Here is a 19,257-nt window from a genome sequence, read left to right on the forward strand (position 1 = left end):
AGTAAACTCAATTAGGAGCAAACCGCTGAGTGGACAACACAAAAAAAAAGATAATTATTTATTCAACAATGTCAAAGTTTGTCCCAAGTTGAGGAGGGATAATGCGCCATTGTCAGTCAAATGATGGCACTCCTGACTTTGATATTATGGTAGAGATGGAAATTAGATTGTAGTTTCCAGAAGGAACTCTCAAAGAGAGGCAACATGTTCAACAGCATTAGCAATAAAAATGCTGTAATTAAGATGATGGTTTTCAAGGACAGAGGAGTCAAATGGTGGAATTTGAGGGTAGGTGATAACAGTGAATTCCAAAGTCAAAAGGACAATGCCAGAAGTGAGTGAAGTGCTTACTAGTATCAGCTAATAAGAGAGCCTGGAAGGGAGTTGCATGATCAGAAGTATAGCAGGAAAGGACTCCAAAGAGTAGGTGCTTTATTTTACAGATGAGACGAGGTCAGAGATGGTGTCATGAGAAATGTGACTTGGAAATTTGAGACCATTCATAATTTATTAGGCATGAGTGAAATTATTTTTGAATACAAATGGAAAGGATAAATCTTTAATACAGAAGACTCACACCAGCCAAATACAATAAAGTGGGAAACTAATCGCATTTCTCAACAACGTGGGAGATGGAATGGAGGTAGATTGAACAAATGAACATGCAACTAGAAAAGTGGTGCAAAAATTAATAATGTTAGATTTCTGGGGAAGTTGATAGGTTACACTTTAGCAGAACTGTGGCTAATATGCATTGAAGGAGATTTGCTGTTGTTGTGGAGGGTTTAAACGGTCAGGGGAATGGGAATCTAAGTGGGAATTCAGACAGAATAAAAACAAAGCTATTGTTACAGCTGGAAAGTGGAAAGCAGCAGAAAGAAACCAGAGTAGCATTAAGAAGGCAGATTTAAAAGATCTTCTCCGAATACACACAGTATTTGCAAGATAGGTGAACTGATGGCCAACAAGGGCACTGACAGTTTTAGTTTTTGTATTCTGCAATCAGAAAGAGTTAATCAATAAACTTGTTGTAAAAGAACTTTTAGGAAATACCACAGTATTGTAGAATTTGCTATTACATTTGAAAAAGATGTCGGTTCATTCTGAAATTAGGATCTTAAACCTAAACAAGACAATAATGCAGATATGAGAAAGCTGGTTGTAATAGACTGGAAAAATACAATAGAATGGTCGCCACTACATAGGCATGGCTAATATTTAAAGAAATAAATGTTTGATTTTCAAAGAACAACTTCTTTTAAGGCTAAAGTGCCCAACAGGAAAGGCACGAGTGCTACAGCTAACACAGGACACTAAATAAAATATTAGATGAACCAAGGAGGTTTATAAGGTTTCCAAAAACAAATGTTGCAAGCCTGGGTAAGGGAAAAATTTTAAATTCATCAAAGCATGATGAAGGAATTGATAAAGAAAGGGAAAAGAGAATCTGTATCTAAAGCAGCAGGAAACAAGTATTGGGACATGATGGCCTTCATCCTAGAGTATTGAAAGAGATGACTACAGAGATAGTGCATGCATTGTTGATCATCTTTTAAAATTCCTTTAATTCTGCAACAGTGACCACAGAATGAGAGGTTGCGAATATGACCCCACTGTGCAAAACAGAGAAAACAGGGAACAAGGGTGATGAAGGGTCTCGGTCCCAAACGTCAGCTTTTGTGATCCTAAGATGCTGCTTGGCCTGCTGTGTCCATCCAGCTCCACACTGTTATCTTAAACAGGGAACAAGGGACCTGTTCGGAGGGAAGTGAGTAATAGGGAAAATATTAGAATCCATTTTCAAGGATGTGATTATTGGATATTGAAATAGTTGTCTGACTGGACAGCTTTAAGCATGATGGGCAAACCTGATACAGAGTTTGAGCATATTTTTAGCAGATCAATAAGAAGATACACAATGGATGTGGTGCACTTAGATTTTCAGAAAGATTCTGGTAAAGTCTGACGCAGGAGGTTAGTAAACAAAATCAAAGTGCATGGGATTGAGACGATAAAGTACAATGGACAGAGGATTGGATAACAGGCAGAAAACTGCATGGGGGTTCTCCTCTAACACGTGTTCCGGCAATGCAAATTGGCTATAAGGCGATTGACAAATAGGGGAACGGTACTTGTTAAAAGCAAACTGTTGGCTATAATACAATCCATAGTCAATGGAATCACATGTCAAAAACCTCAAATATAATAGCACACAAAGAGCAACTGTCTTATTAGGATAATGCGTGAAGTCTTAGTTTGGCGAGTTTATGCTGAACACGTCAAATGCATTATTTAAAAATGCAGCTCATTTAACAGAAGAATGGACTCCAATGTTAAATTGACAGTACAAGTAAAAAGATGGAAGTCTTGTTTAAAATAATGAGTGCTGTTAAAAAATTCACGTTGTGTGTCGTAGATTTGCCTGGATTTTGTATTTATTACATATTTAATATGTAGGAATTTTTGAACTTGCTAATTCAAATCCGTCTGTGTTACAACCTGCTCTTTCTCAGCGCTATTTGAACACAATGTTACTCAGGTTCACAACACATTTTAATCCTACAATTAACGTTGCCAATGGGCTACAGTAAAAAGGTCAGGCTCCTCTGCTTCACTTATCTGTAAATCTATCTAGAAGTCTGCCAATGGAATGTCAGGTCAGATCAGTATTTAAATGCATAGGGGAATTTTACTAAAAACTGCTGACATGTCAATCATAGGGGAGTTTCATGGAGGGTTGCTGGCTGTGAGTTCTATCTCCCACAATTTTGCACTGCTCACCTCTTTTGGATCAAGCTCGCACTATCATGCAGTACTGACCATTGTTGGGATTTCCAGTATCAAAACTCTATATAAAGCCCGGCCATCACCTCATTGCAAAGACAAGGCCAGATTTGTAAGTGTAACGCCTCCTTGCTGCATCATGAGTCTGATAACTGTCATAACTGCAGCTATAAGAATGAAGCTAAGCAGGTGAGGAACAATTTTGGAAAATGTAATTATGTGTCCTTTGTGCCCCTAATCCCACTATTCCCATAGGCCGCATTACATTTATAGCGTGATTTTCTATAATAATAGTTGCATTCCAGCGCAACAACGTAAGTTTTAACAGAACCTCCTGTAGCAGCAATAACTGGGTCATTTTCAGATTGGCAGACTGTAATCAGTGGGGTGCTGCAAGGATCAGTGCTTGAGCACTAGGTGTCACAAAATAACCTGGATGAAGGGATAAAATGTAATATTTCCAAGTTTATAGATTTGGTTGGAATGAGAGTTTTCAGGAAGACGCAAGGAGGATTTAACAGGTTAAATAAGTGGGCAAGAGCAAGGCAGATAAATATAGTATGCACAAATGTGAGGTTGTTTATTCTGATACAATGATCAAAGGTGCAGAAGTATCTCTTAGATGGGAGATTGGAAAGTGATACAGTTACAAGAGGAATAAGGACCTCTAGGTTTCTAAGTCACTGAAAAGCTAGGATGCAGTCACAATAAATAATCTGGAAGGCAAATTGTGTATTAACTTTTTTGCTGGATGATTTGAGTCAAGAGCAAAGGAGTCTAGTTTCAATTTTGTACAGCACTAGTGAGATTTCATCTGAGGTATTGAGTGCAGCTCTGGTCCCCACTATCAGGAAGGAAATTCTTGCCAATGAGGGATTGCAGCCACAATTCATCAAACTGAGTCCTGACAGACTAGAGGTGGCTGGGACTGTATTCTCTGGAGTTTAGAAGATTGACAGGGAATTTTATTGAAATTTACATCATTATTAAAACAGATAGTATAGACATAAAGAATGTTTCCCTGCCTGTGGATTAAAGAACCAAGGGGAACAGCCACAGGTTAAAATGTAAATCATTTAGGAATGATGTGGAAGAGCTTCTTCACCTACAGGGTGGTGAATCTTTGGAATTCTCTAAAAAGACTGTAAAAGGTGAATCAATAAGCTCACGAGGGAGACTGTAAGATTTCCAATTACTAATAACATCAGGGGCATGGGATTAGTGAAAGAATATGGCATTGAAATAGATGCTCAGCATGATCTAGAATGGCAGAACAGGTTCAAAAGGCTGAATGGCCTATTCCTGTCCCGAATGCCGCAAACTGAACTTGTACTCTGTGAGGGAAAGAGACAGTAGTGTGAAGGATAAGCTTGTCCGAACATATCACAATTTATTTTGAGCTTTGAGCTGAGAAATGCCACTGAGATAGCCGTAACAAAACTCTAAACCTTAATACACAAGACCTATTAACAACTGATGATGATATTCAGTTTTGTCATCGCAGTTACCACACCCCAATGAAAATGATGGTTGAAAAACTGGTAGAAAGCAATTTTTACAACTAGTAGAATCACAGGCATCTTCTTAAAGGTGCCCATCAGGGCAAAACCCTGCTGAGGGCAGGGAAGGGCCAAGCTTTGTTGACAACAAACAATGCACAACTGAAGAAAGCACTCTTGCAAGATTTGATAATTAAATTTATTAATTTGCTTAAAGGTTGGCAAACTCTTTCTTTACTGTAATCTAAGGACAGATTCAGATTGAATTTGTTCATAATTCATGTGCTAGAAATGATGTGAACATCCTGCAGGTGCTGAAACTAGAGCAACTGTGCAGACAACTTAGCATTCATGCCAGCCTCGCAAAGTGGCCTTGTGTTGATACGGAGCTTCAAAGCAGATAAGAACTCGAAGAAAAATTTCAGAATATTTATACAGAATCAATTTGCATGTGCTATTTTTCACACATGTTGGGACCAGTTTATCTTGCAACTAACAAAGTAGTGAATGCAAATTCATGAAGGCAATAAAAAGGCATTAGTTGAAATTTCCAGGATTCAAGAATTTTTCTTAGTCTTACTAATTTCCTGTTTGCTACCTTAACTGACTTGATCTGTGTGAAACACAAGTATGGTAAAAATATTCAAGTTTCAATGCACTGGATTATTTTTTGAACAGAATGTCTTTAATGTGCAAATACGTACTTTATATATCCACTGTATTTTATATAAATCAATACTGAAAGAGAAGAGGAATAATTCAATGAAATAGCTTATTGGAAACTGAACTGATGACAATGCTAATATTGCATGTAAAAAATGATGACTACTTAATCAGAATATCCCACTTTAAGCAGTTAATCATTCTACACATGCTGAGGTGTGTGAGGCAATGCTTAGATCAATACAGGAATTGATTGAGGACCAACAAAAGGATCTAGAGTGTGATGTTGAAAATCTGATGACAGATACATTGATTGAAGTAAAAGCAATAGCATTCAGTACAAAAATTCAGCATGCAATTCTGTAATTCTACTGGCACCTGCTAATCAGATCTTATTGTATGTAAGGGTTCCCCATCCCTACATGATTTATTTTAACTTCCACAGGACAATGGCACCAAAACCATGCAATATCAGTTACATCATAAGTATCTTTGAAGGATGTGTGAGGGTATGACTGAAAAGTAGAAAACAATGCTTCATACAATTTCTTATGGTTCTCACGAAAGGTGCAATCGAGACAAAATATAGTTTTGCACTAAGGCAACTGGATCATTTGCATTAATACCCAAAACACAGAACTCAACTCTATCCTCATTTGCATAACCTTGTTCATCCCAGTACATATGCAAGAGAACATAAAAAGCTTGTTGTGAAAAGGAAACTACCAACTCAATATTAAATACTTATTTTTTCCAGCAGGGTGACAAAAAGAGATAATTATAGAAATGTCAGTTTTTGGTCTACCTAGCAATATTCAACTTAATTTATATAGCTGAGGATACAGGAAAGCTGTGATCATGATTGAACATATTTTCAAGGTTTTGTTGCATGCCTCTTGTCACCTTACCCAATAAAGGCAGACTTTGACACACAAGCCTGCCTGCCCTCACCTGCCCGATATTTTGATTCACTGGCCATAACGAGCTCAAAGAAAAGGAAAAACTTATTTTTAAAAGGTTGATAGGGATGTTTCCCAAGGTTGAAGTGTCCAGCAGGTTAAACTGGCAATTCGTGGAGTTTCCAGCACAATTCTGAAGGGCGAGCAAGTCTAAGGAACATCATATTACCTAGTATGTACTTCTGATGAGTTCTTGCTGTCAATAACTGCAACCACCACCAGTTTTCCTAGAGAAACAAAGATTTAGAAGTGAAGTGATTCCGTTAAGCATGAAACAATTTGCAAAGAATAATTTTATACCAAATTAGCTCAATGCATGAACACTATTCTTAGAATAAGCACCATTTTGTATTTTAGTTGCACAAACACAGTATTAAAGTCAGCAAGATTTAAAATATTAGATTAAGACTCAGGCACCAGTTGTTCAATCTGATTTCCTGGTGGCTATTAATAGCATTAGATGTTTGGCTCATTTCTACTTTTGACTTTCCATTTGTTAAATATGGCACACACCTTTTTCTTTACTTTCTGTACACCTACCTCTTTTCTCCTCCATTGCTGGCTTTCTAAAATGTCCTATTTGCAAAGCCCCATTTATTTATAAGTTTAATCTAATGCAACTAGTCAATTTAAAACAATTATATCCAAATGTTAAAAAAGAGGCAACTATGGCTAGACTGACATTTCTCAACCAAATGATGATCTATGGTGCTTTTGGTTCTGTTCAGAAGTTTAATGGCCAATGTCTTTGAACTGACTGAACATGGAAGATTTTCACAATTACTGTAAAAATGTTTTCTTATTCCTGATACTATAGAGAACAAGTCGGAAGATAGACAAAACAGCTGAAAAAGGCAAACATCTGTGGGTCACTTGAGTTCAACACATTTTGGAAGATGGTGCAACTCTAAATTCTGAACTCACCATTAATCAGGTATGAGGTCAAGGGGAAGAATGCACACCATCAAGAATGATAGTTGTGGGGTATGATACAGGCATTGTAATTAAAATGCATAGCTGAGAGGCACTCAGGAAAATCACTCAGCCAAATCAGAAGCATTTTTCTTTACAAATCAAATTAGTGGACAGATTTTGCAAATAAAATTTCATCCATTTTTGATTTTATGGATCTTTAACTTCAGTTTCCTTCCCTTCTTCTGGGGCAAGATATTATGTTAATACTCAACTAAATAAAAAATTCCCATTGCTTCAGAGTAACTGTTCCCTGCAGAGGAACTTAAAGCTCAATGAAGGGTCACTCCACATTGTAAATCCACATTTTTAAACATGCTTTCTACCACCCATTAGATTCCCTCAATGAGCATGCCATCTCCATATCTAGCTCTTAGATAAATGCTCCATTGTTCTCCTGGTTCATTATCATGGACAAGATATCATTTTCCTGTATGCATCCAATTCACCTTTCACTCGGTAAATCCTGCAATAATTTAGATAAAGCTATGAATTTACAGCATGAGGATTGAGGGCATAAACCCAACACCTAATATAAAATGTCGCAAATTTAAGAGCAACTTTAAAATCAAACAAACATGAACTTTAAAATTAAGAAAAAAGTGAGAGCTGCAAGTACCTGTCTCTGCTAGTTCATATAAAGCAAAACCATCAATGTGAATGTATCCTAAAAATCTCTCTTTGGTCACCCAGGATGACAGATCACCATCTTCATATTCTGAATGGAAAAACAGTTTAAAAACAGATATAGTCAGTTTTGTCCACGAATTAAATGTGAAGTCAACACACCTATAAAGAACAATTTTGATTGAGAAGTTACAATTTAATTGTTCACTCTGTTGACAGTATTCTGCCTTTCTACGTAATTGAGGGACTATGTTTATCCCACACATTTGTTGACTTGTGGAGAGAAAGACAGCATGCAAAGAGAAAGATCCATCAGTTTGCTCATTCCATAGCCAATAATGCATCATCAGAGCCTCCAAATACTTTCAATAATATTCCAAGAAAAACTTCTGTAATATTTGAAAAATCTTTTCCGATTTTCATATTTTTTTTTCAAGGAACATTGTTTCTGCAGAAATGTGCTCAAGTTCCGGTCGGTTCTTTTCATAAATGCAATGCCCAATGTGCTCTGAAGCAGCAGCATCCCGGTTCTATCTTAAGTTTGAGGGAAACTCAGATAGGCGAGCAATAAGAGAGCCTTATAATAGCCTCAGTTGCCTAGACTAAGAAAGAAGAAAAAAAAGTCAGTGTCCCAAGATTACCTGAATGGTGAGCCATGCTGGAAATATAGATGCTTGAGTGAAACATTTTAGCTTTAATTGTCCATCATCAAAGGCACCATCTTGATCACAAATTTAGAAATGCCTACATAGGTGAGGCTGACTGGATGCACAAAATGGAACACAGCTGATTTCCTGGCTACCAACTGTACAGCAAACAGGGCCAACTCCATCATAGTTTGATTTTCTTCTACTTGCTGTAGCTAACGTAGGAAATTCTGTATAATCAGGACAACTACAAACGCTCAACTAATATTTTGCATAAATGCTGCATAGATGTAGAACTTGTGTCTGGACACCCAAACACAACATCAGAAACTACTAAGGAGAATGCACAAGGAACATGATCGATTACATTGTAAAAATAATAAAAGAATTCTCAATTTTCCTTCGTTGCTTACTCAGAAATGAACATTAACTTTTTAAAAAGGGCATAAAATGTTGACTGCCACAACAGATATAGGGGATTCTTTACTCCAAAAAGCAAAGAGAAAGGGCACACAATCAACAGGAAAACCAAACAAAAACTGGCCAATAGTCCAGTAAATGAACAATGGCCGCAGAGCTCGCCGTTTACAGGTCCTGCTGCTATTTAACAAGAGCATTATTTATCTGTGGTTAATTTGTAATGGTTTTCCATCATTACAGCAAAATTATGAAGAACATTTTCAGTTTCACAAGATATAATACTGCCACTGTACTGGAGCTCTGAACTAAAAAGAGGAATCATTGCTTCAGCTGTACAAAGCCCAGGTTAGCTGATAGCTGCAGGAAGGGTACTGTTCTCTGCACTATACCTTAGAACGGATGTGTTAGCTTTGCAAGCAGCTTTGTGCAGATGCCTGTGCAGCAGTATGGTTCAAGTGGATTGGAAATATGCAGTGACGATGTGGTGAGGCTGACAAGTGTCTGACGCCAAGATTCATGGATGTAGGGTATGTGCAGCCGCTGCCTACAGATCAAGAATCTCACCTCAATGCCTGGAATTCTGATGAAAAATGCAACTAGTTCCTCCCAACATCAATGAAGACCTTAGTGAACTTCTCATATGAATCTCCCAGATTTCTTGCCACAGCCAACATTGTTCAGACCTCTATCTGTTCTGAATGGTGCAAACAGGCTCAAGGGGCTGAGTGGCTTATTTTGGTTTCTGAGAGTTAAATGCAAATTCTACTCAACTATGAAAGACCTTGTATATATACACACAAAGCCTGTCAACATGTTTTAAGTGACAGAAAGATAAGTTGTACTTACAGATTATTCAGAGGCTCCATCACCAATGTTAATCTATGCAAATTTAAATTTGCAAAGCACAAGACACATTTGAACACACACACTCTAGCCAATAGAGACCATAATGCTGTTTCTACTGGCTGGGAGAATCATTTGCTAGAATGATCAACATCTCGCTAACACAATGTTACCTCTAAACCCAGGGTTTAACAGAACTGAAGTTAGGATTTAGTAAATGTGCAAGGATCACAAAAACAATTAACATATATGTTAACAATTGTTAAGTTTGAATCAGCCAATTATCAAGTTGGGAAGTAGGTATAAAAATAGATTCACAGCTCATTTTGCTGAAAACAACTGACCAATTGTTCAACAAAGTCTTCTGAGTCAACTCAGGTAGGTTATTTAACTTTTCTTTTAAAAATATAATAATTACAGCAAAACTTTAAACTAAATATTGCAAAGTTTCAGCTCTTTGAGAGAGAAAGAACTGAGCCAGGGATGTTGCAGAGCTTGAACCATGTTGCGTATGATTTAAGCCAGTAGGGGTGATATCTATACCTGCCTTTTGGGTGGAACACCAGGAAAATGTTGGAAGAAAAGAATATGGACAGTATGTGAATGGTGAGTAAAGAGAGGATTAGTCGTTGCTGTCTTGCTTCCTGCAAAGTCTACAAGAACAGTGATTTAGCCAGGGCAACAGTGTGCAAATGTGAACTGCACCTTTGCAAGTAACTAAACTCTCCAAAAAAATGGGGAGACTAATGGAAGTTGTCTTAAAAAGGTAGAAAAGATTACGAAAGGAGGGTGTGATTTAGGTTCAGCCAGCCCTTTTGGCAAAGGACAGGAGGGGAAATCTGGTTGGATAAGTGTGCCCTGGATATTTTGTCAGATGAGTTTAAAAGAGGATTTTGAAGAAGGAAAAGAAGAAGTTTAAAGAATGAATTCCAAAGTATTGCACTGATTTTGGAAACAAGGGAGAGTGGGATATGAGACCAGATTAAAAGATGTTATGGTGCTCAAACAGCATGCAAGGCCACAAAAGGAAACAGGAGGAAGTGTAATTTAAATTTTACATGTTGGACAACTAGAAGCCAGTTACAAAGGAGTGATGGGTAGAATGATACAAACAAATACTGGATGAGCCAATATTAACAGTGCAGGGATGGAAGGCTTGCAATTTATGTGCTTTTCTTGCTGAGTCTAGAAATGACAAAAAGCAAGGCTCAGTTTCTGCAGCAGATGGGCAAAGACACATGATGCTATGAGAATATGTGGCTTTCATGAGAGTGAATATTGCGTCAGAAATTGAGTTTGGATGTTGAAAACAGACTGGTTCCTCGACAAAGTGACTGGGAAGGAAATTGAACCAATGCCAAGGGCAGGGAGTTTGTCGCAATGGCTGAAGGTAGTCTTCTCAATATTTCAAAAATAAAGTCTCATCCAAGACTGAAGATGAAAAAAAGAGGTTGAGAGCACAGAGCTACTGACATTAAGAATAATGGGCAGGTAATATTAAATAACAGGATGTGATTGCTGGTGTCAGGTATTGTGGTCCACTGTAATCATTAATGATTTAGTTAACGCAACAGAGTAGCACATATCAATTTTTTCCAATGATGCAAAGTGACATTGTAAGCAATGTAGTTGTAAGCATAAAGCTAGAGATATTTACTGCTTAAATGAAGGGACAAAATTGTGAGAAACGGATTTCTATGTAAGTAAAAAGCTGTTCAGTTTAGAATACGAAGAATAGCACAGGCTATTTTGAGTGGCAAGAAGTTTTAAAGTCCTGGGCTGCAAAGAAACTTGGGAAGCCCTGGTAATAAATATTAAATTGTCACATACAGTTACAGAAAAACTGAAAAAACTAGAAAATGCTAGCCTTTATATCAAAAGGACTAGAATGCAAGAATGCATCAGACAGTCATTCTTAAAATATGGTAAAGCCCTGGTTGAACCACATGGAGTCTTGTCAGCAGCTCTGAAACAATACCTGAGGACGGCGACACCACAGCATATATTTACAAGAATACAAGTATGAAATAGCTAAGAGTTAAAACAAACTAGCACCGTACTTCCTGGAATTCACTAGATTTAAAGAATATTTGACTCACGTTTTCAAGGTATTAAAGGGAATCACAGAAAAAATTGAAAAAACAATTCTGCTTGTTGGGAATTTAGGACAATGTGTTAAATTAAAAATAAATCTGACATTTCAGGGTGAAATCTCTATTAGAAGGCAAAAGTTTGGAAGTTTTTCTCACAAATGGCAACTGATGCTTGGTCAATTGTTAATTTAACAACCGAGATTGATAAAGGCTGTTTAGCAGAGGGTATTCGAGGTAACAGGGTGAAGCAGGTATATTGAGTGTGAGCACGGTGTTTGGTTTTGAGCACACTTTAGAAAGAATACATTGGATTGGACTTAGAGGGAGGGCAGCATGGGTTATCCAGAATTATACCTGTAATTCAATGGATGTACTTCCTCAAATTTAGAAAAGTAATAGGTGATTGGTAGATATTTTCTAGATATGGAGGTTAACCATAAACTTTCAAGATTAAATACTACAGGGCTAAAGGAGCATACTTCAAAAAAAAAGTAGCCAGGATTTTCAGAAATAGAATTAGTACTTTTACATTTAGTTATGTGAGATATTATGACACTGTTAACCAAAAGGTACTATGGGATATGAGGCAAGTCAAGTTATAAGAGAGTTAGGTCACAGTTCAGCCAAAATCTCAAGAATGGCAGAAGAAACCAAGAGCTAAATGACCTACTCTGGTTTCATTGAATCTCCTGGTCCAATTACGCCCTTCTCTTAGATGCTGTTTTACCTCAAAACAATGTCTAGTCTTGACTCATGTATAATCCTCCTGGAGGTCAACTACTTATAAAAGTGAAATTAAAATTCTGAGTCAAGAGAAATGGATTATTCATTCCACATTGTTGCTGTATTAAAATAATTAGCATATTGAGAGTTCTTTTCATGACGAAATACTTGAGGAACCATAACAAACAATGTGCGCACAGCAAGGTCTCCAAAACAGCAATGTGATAATGACTATCACAGCACCAAGGATCTGGGTTTCTATTTGAGCCTTGGTGAAGTCTATGCCAAGTTTCCACATCTCTGCAGTGTCTATGTGAGTTTCCTCTCACAGTAAAATGGGCAGGGTTATGACAAAGAGATAACAAGATGTAGAGCTAGGTGAACACTGCAGGCCAGGCAGCATCACACAAGCAGGAAAGTTGATGTTTCGGATCTGCACCCTTCAGAAAAGGGGGAGGGGAAGGGGGCTCTGAAATAAATAGGGAGAGCGGGAGGTGATGATGGAAGGTGGATAGAGGAGCAGAAAGGTGGAGAGGAGATGGGCTGTTCAAGGAGGTGGGGATGGAGGTGTAAAAGGTGAGTGTAGGTGGGGAGTTGGGATGGGGATTGGTCAGTCAAGGGAAGATGGACAGGTCAAGGAGGTGGGGATGAGCCTGGAAGATAGGAGGTGTGGGTGGGGGGTGGTCAGTGAGGTGGGAGGAGCGGACAGGTGGGAGAAAAGACGGACAGGTCAAGGAGTGGGGTCAAGCTGGACTGGTCTTGGGATAAGGTTGGGGGTAGGGAGACATTGAAGCTTGTGAAGTCTGCATTGAAACCATCGAGCTGCAGGGTTCCCAAGTGAAATATGAGGTGCTGTTCCTGCAGGGTGGCATTCTTGTGGCACTGGAGGAGGCCCAGGATGGACATGTCGTCCAAGGAGCGAAAGGGGAAGGTGAAGTGGTTTGCAACTGGGAGGTGCAGTCGTTTGTCAGGAGCCAAGCATAGGTGTTTCACAAAGCGGTTTCCAAGCCTCCGCTTGGTTTCACCGATGTAGAGGAGGCCACAATCGGGAACAGCAGATACAATATACCACATTAGCGGATGTGCAGGTGAACATCTGTTTGATGTGAAAGATTTTCTTGGGGCCTGGGATGGGGGTGAGGTGTAGGGGCAGGTGTGGCACTTCCTGTGGTTGCAGGGAAAAGTGCAAGGGGTGGTGGGGCTAGTGGGGAGTGTGGATTGGATGAAGGAGTCATGGAGAGAGCAGTCCCTCCGGAAAGCAGATAAGGGTGGGGAGAGAAAAATGTCCTTGGTGGTGCGGTCAGATTGCAGGTGGCGGAAGATGATGCGTTGAATCCAGGAGGTTGGTGGGGTGGTACGCGAGGACAAGGGAGTTTCTGTCTCTGTTGTTACTGCGGGGAGGAGGTGTGAGGGATGAGATGTGGGAAACACGAGAGATGTGGTCGAGGGTGTTATTGACTAGTGTGGAGGGCAAGTTGTGGTCCTTGAAAAATGAGGTCATCTGAGATGTCTTGGAGTGGGATGCCTCATCTCGTGAGCAGATGTGGCAGAGGAGAAGGAATTGGGAATAGGGGATGGCATTCTTGCAGGAAGGTGTGTGAGAGGAGGTGTATTCTAGGTAGCTGTGGGAGTCAGTAGGCTTGAAATAGATATCGGTTTCCAGGTGATTGCCAGAGGTGTAAATAGAGGGGTCCAGGAAGGAAAAGTGTCGGAGATGGTCCAGGTGAACTTAAGGTTGGAGTGGAAGGTGTTAATAAAATGGATGAACTGTTTGATCTCCTCACGGGATACCACCCCAACAACTTCTAGATTCAACGCATCATTCTCTGCCACTTCCACCACCTGCAAATTGACCCCACCACCAAGGACATTTTGCCCTCCCCACTCTGTCTGCCTTCCGGCGGGACTGCTCTCTCGGTGACTCCCTTATCCATTCCACACTCCCCACTAGCCCCACCACCCCTGGCACTTTTCCCTGCAACCGCATAAAGTACCACACCTGCCCCTACACCTCCCCCCTCACCCCCATCTCAGGACCCAAGAAAACCTTCCACATTAAACAGATGTTCATCTGCACATCTGCTAAAGTGGTATATTGCATCCGCTGTTCCTGATGGGGCCTCCTCTACATCGGGGAAACCAAGCAGAGGCTTGGAGACCGCTTTGTCACAAACGACTGCAATTCCCGGTCGTGAACCATTTCAATTCCCCCTCCCTGGACAACATGTCCATCCTCAGCTTCCTACAGTGCCACAACAATGCTACCTGAAGGTTGCAGGAACAGCATCTCATATTTTGCTTGGGAATTCTGCAGCCCAATGGTCTTAATGTGGACTTCACAAGCTTCAAAATCACCCCACCCCAACCTCATCCCAAAACCAGGTCAACTTGACACCGCCTCCTTGACCTGTCCGTCTTTTCTCCCACATATCTGCTCCTCCCACCTCACTGATCAACCCCCACCTCCAACCTACCAGCCTTGTCCCCGCCTCCTTGACCTGTCCATTTCCTCTCCACCTATCTGCTTCTCTATCCACCTTCCATCCGCCTCCCCGTCTCTATTTATTTCAAAGTCCCATTCCCTTCCCCCATTTCTGAAGAAGGGTCGAGACCCGAAACGTCTGCTTTCCTGCTCCTCTAATGCTGCCTGGCTTGCCGTGTTCACCGAGCTCTACACCTTGTTATCACAGATTCTTCAGCATCGCCAGTTCCCACTATCTCTCAGGATTATGGCAGTATTGTTGGGGCGTGCGCGCAACTCTGGGTGGGATGCTCTGCAAAGGGTTGGTGCAAACGCATTGTGTGAAATGGTCTCCTTCCGCACTGTAGGGATTCTATGAATCTATGATTCTAATTTATTTTAGTGATTTTTCTTTGAAGAATAATTATTTGGTCAGGGCACTGCAGATAATCCCTGCTCCCTGTCAAAATAGTGCAATTCAGTTCTTCTGCATTCACCTCAGAAGCAAATGAAGTCTTGGGGGTGGGGGGGCGGGGTTTGTATCTCATGCAGAAAATGGCATCTCCAACAGTGTAGTACTATCTCAGTATCTGAATGGAGTGAAACCTTGAATTTCATGTTTATGTTCTGACATGGAACTTGAACTTGGAACCTTGTGAATTGGAGATCACAATCAGACCAGAGCTGCCAAGTATTTAAAAACATTTATCATACATAAAAAGTACAGCAAACAACAAGTCATTTGGCTAAATTGGTTCACGCCTGAATTTCTGCTGAATGTGAGCCTAATGAAGACAATTTGTATTAAGTGATGTAGATACCCCCATCCATTTTCCCTCAGGCTAGCTTCATCTCCACTCCTTTAATTTGTCAGTTAAAACAAATACTTTTAAATATTAAATGCATTCTAAAACTTCATGAGCAAAACCTTATTAATCTTGTCTATGTGCATCAATACAACTTTAACTAAAATCCCTTTTTATGCTTAATGCTTCAATAACTGCCAGCTTACAGATGTGTAAGATTCTTTTCTTCATTTTAGGGTTTAGTAGTTATTCAGCATACATTTTTGATGTCTCAGTGAGCCAGGGCTAAATTTTGCTGCAAAAATCAGAGTGAAGCTAGTGGCTTTGGCTGTTTTATTATACATCAATGGAACAGCAACCCATGCCATGACTATCTTAAGTATTCTGTTAAGAATATGGTTAGTATTAATGGCTACCAATCTACCTCCTGGACTCCAAACAAAATAAAACTGTTTTGGTGCGGAGTCTAATTCCTTCAGGTTATGAACTGTTGAGGAGATTTGAAAAATGACATAAATGTCTATTATCCTTCATCTTTATATCTCTCCCTGTATTTGTAGCGATTGTAACAAAATCAGCCAAGTGGAGACCATAGAATATAAATTCCCTGATTAGACTAGGTTAACAGCCCCAACCAGAGAGACCTGGTTGACAGGTATGAACAGGGCTGTCAGAGGTTCTGGTCACTCAGAGCTGGCTCTGAGGAAGGTGGACCAGTGTCAATGCTCGGCATGGATCAATAAAGGGTGATTTGGAGATGGCTACCAGTGCCTGTGGCATTATTTCAGTTGTGATGAGAGAGTGATTAATGATATGACCATGCAAAAGCACTTACTGCTGAAGCTCAAGTGGATTTCAAAACGGGCACTACAACAGACACTGTCACTAGTAAATGTAGCAAGTGGAGCATATGAGTTCCTGGGTATGCTGATGGAAGTGGACACTCTTGCCAGGCCGGCTGAGCTTGGGGGATGCCACTTGAGTAAAAGCAATTGCATAACCTCACTCAGGATATATCCTGGGCCAAGGGACTCTAGGCCAGCCCACAGCGAAACACCAAAACAAAGCCACGCCTTCAGCCAAATAGTTAAAATTTTGCTCTGGATCTGGAGTGGCAAATCATTGTAGGTGTTGCCAGTATGCAGACTCTAGACAGCAAGAGGGTCCCACTAGAGCTAAATTGAGTAAGAGAACTCAAGAGGCTGGCATCCAGCACAGTTCACACCCTGGAAAGCCTTCCTACATCAGGCTTGGAACAGTTAACTTGCCTAACAACTTCCAAATTAGAACCAATCAAAATAAACGTCTGGTTAAATGGTCACCCAGTTCTGATGGAGATTGATAACAACGTGGCTATATCAATGATTGTAGAATGAGTCTTTAACAAAATTTGATCTGGACGCCAACACTTACGTTTGCCTAAGGCCTCTGACAGACAGAGAACCTTCACCGGGGAACCTTTAAAGGTACAACTTTGGATCTTGTCTCGTATGAGAAACAGGTGGCTCAGTTACCGCTGATTGTAGTAAAAGGCTTAGGCACAAATTTGATGAGGAGAAATTGGTTGAGGAAGACTCATCTCGATTGACTTAACATTTTTCGATTAGAAAATGGCTGCCTGGTTGAAGTCCTAATTCAATAAGTGAAAGTTTTTCAAGAAGGTCTAGGGACCAAAGGAGCCATGGTCACCTTCAACACTGACCAGGAAGCAATTCCACAATTCTGCAAGGCCTGTCCAAAGCCATTTGCCTTACGTGCATAAGTACAGGTAAAAATCAGGAGGCTGGAAAGTGCAGAAATCATCAAACTAGTACAGTTCACAGATGGGCAGCACAGGTCATACCAATTATGAAGCCTGACAGATTGTTTAAAATTCTCACAAAAGGTGAACCAAAGAGTAACCTGCTTCTAGCAGCTGGATATAACCCAACCACTCAGAGGACTTGTATGCAAAACTGAGGGGAGCGTTGCCCTTCATTAAGCACGTGTACCTGCAATTGTGGTTAGATGCCATTTGGAGTATCATCAATCTGTGCCATTTTTCAGTGGACAAAGAAGAATACTTCACAAGGCCTAGCCCAGATTGCTATTTGTCTGGATGATGTGTCAGTAACAGGTAAGGCCAATAAAGGCTACTTAGTGAACTTGGACATGGTCATTAGACATTTGTCCAAGGTGGGTGTATACCTGAGAAGGGAAAAAATGGGTGTTCCAGGCATTACAAGTGGCCTACTCAGGCTACAGAGAAAACCCATTGCTTGCTCAGAGTTAGACCCATTGGAAGATAAAGTGAGGGATATCAAAGGTGCCTTGGCTCCCACATTTGTCCTGGAGCTTTTGAAAAACTTAAAGCAGTTGGTGGTGATGGTGGAAACAAAAGGGCCATCACAACCAGAATTGAAACCTTCAGAGAACTAGCGAGACCAGATAATCATAAAGGATGGCATTTTATTATGGGGAGCACGAATGATTGTCCCGAGCAAAGATAACTGTTAGATGGTGGTGGCCAGGATTGAATGCAGACATAGCTGCATTGGTGGGGCATCACTGAATGGTCTGGTAGAAAGACAGTACAAACTTTGAAGGCAGCCTTAAAAAAAACAGCCATAGTTTCACTCAATACCAATCTTTCTCAGTTCCTACTGAATTATCGGATCACTCCTCATGCAACTGCAAGGAAAGCTCTACCAGAGTTGCTAATAGCAAGGAGACTCCCCATTATGTTAAATCTGATCTTCTTGGAGTGGAATGGCCGTGGGTGGTGGTTGGGGTGACTTGGTATCAGGAATGCCAATGCTGGACATATGACTCCTCTAAGTGAAAAAGAGAGTTTACTTCAGGGTGTTAAGTTTGGTGCCAAGCCACAGAAATGGCCCCAGATTTAGAGGGGAAGGGATGTAGTGATTTGTAACAACTTCAGCTAGGTGGGCTTCATAGTATATGAGTTCCCTAATTGGACAGGTTACCAGTTCCAATCAGGGATCCCTGGTTGATAGATATCAGTAAGCGTGTCAAAGGTTCTGTTTGCTGAGAACTAACTCTGAGGAAGTCGGACCAGCGTCAAGTACTACGCCAGTGAAAATAAAGGATGGCTTGGAGACGGGATATCATCCTCTGGAGTTATTTTAGCACTATCTGATGGAACATTGAATTTAGTTCCTTTAATTCACTCTCCATCTTAGGCCATCTGCTATTTATTTCCCAATCTTTTAATTTCATCAGTTAAGTAAATATTCTGTTGGCTGCCTTTTTCACTTGGGTCTCAAATGCTCTGTTGCCCTTGCTGTGCTCTCATCAGGTTGCATTTTGAGTAACTTTGTAGATAATTTTTTTGTTTCTCTGAAAGGTGTAATGGCAAGTCTAAATATTGGCAAACACCATTACTTCTGAGTCAACATATTAACACTTCCATAAAGTCACAACTTTGAAAAGGACAATCGCAGGTATGACAACTTCTAACATTTTGGTCAATGTCTAGACCGGAACCAATTCAAAACCACCACACGTTGGCCAGTTAGATCTAAATGCGTTCGCTGCATAGATCAAAGTGTGCCTTTTAGTAAAGAACCTGCAAGGGAAACACTTAATTTGTCCCTTCCTATTTTCACTGATGGTTTCTCTCTCAGCTTACAGGTATCTCCATTAATTGATGTCATGGCTCAATCTCACAGTGCAGATCATCTGTCAATTAAGGTACTTGAAGATGATGCACAGAGTTCCATGTTTGTGGTCCAGGCAACTTGTGATAATGTCATGCTGC

General features: G+C 40.2%; 1 protein-coding gene across 2 annotated transcripts in view; it reads right to left on the reverse strand.

Annotated features, from left to right (window-relative positions):
- Nucleotides 1–19,257, reverse strand: part of LOC125451721 (protein disulfide-isomerase TMX3-like) — a 133,572-nt gene that overhangs the window by 20,716 nt on the left and 93,599 nt on the right. For both annotated transcript variants that reach the window (XM_059646002.1, XM_048529257.2), the window contains exons 10-11: nucleotides 7,497–7,595; nucleotides 6,075–6,132 (exon numbers count right to left, since the gene is read on the reverse strand). In XM_059646002.1, coding sequence (XP_059501985.1) covers nucleotides 6,075–6,132; nucleotides 7,497–7,595 — 157 coding nt within the window. The remainder of the gene's footprint in view (nucleotides 1–6,074; nucleotides 6,133–7,496; nucleotides 7,596–19,257) is intronic.

This window comes from Stegostoma tigrinum, chromosome 5 (genome assembly GCF_030684315.1).
Source record: "Stegostoma tigrinum isolate sSteTig4 chromosome 5, sSteTig4.hap1, whole genome shotgun sequence".
Taxonomy (NCBI): Eukaryota; Metazoa; Chordata; class Chondrichthyes; order Orectolobiformes; family Stegostomatidae; genus Stegostoma; species Stegostoma tigrinum.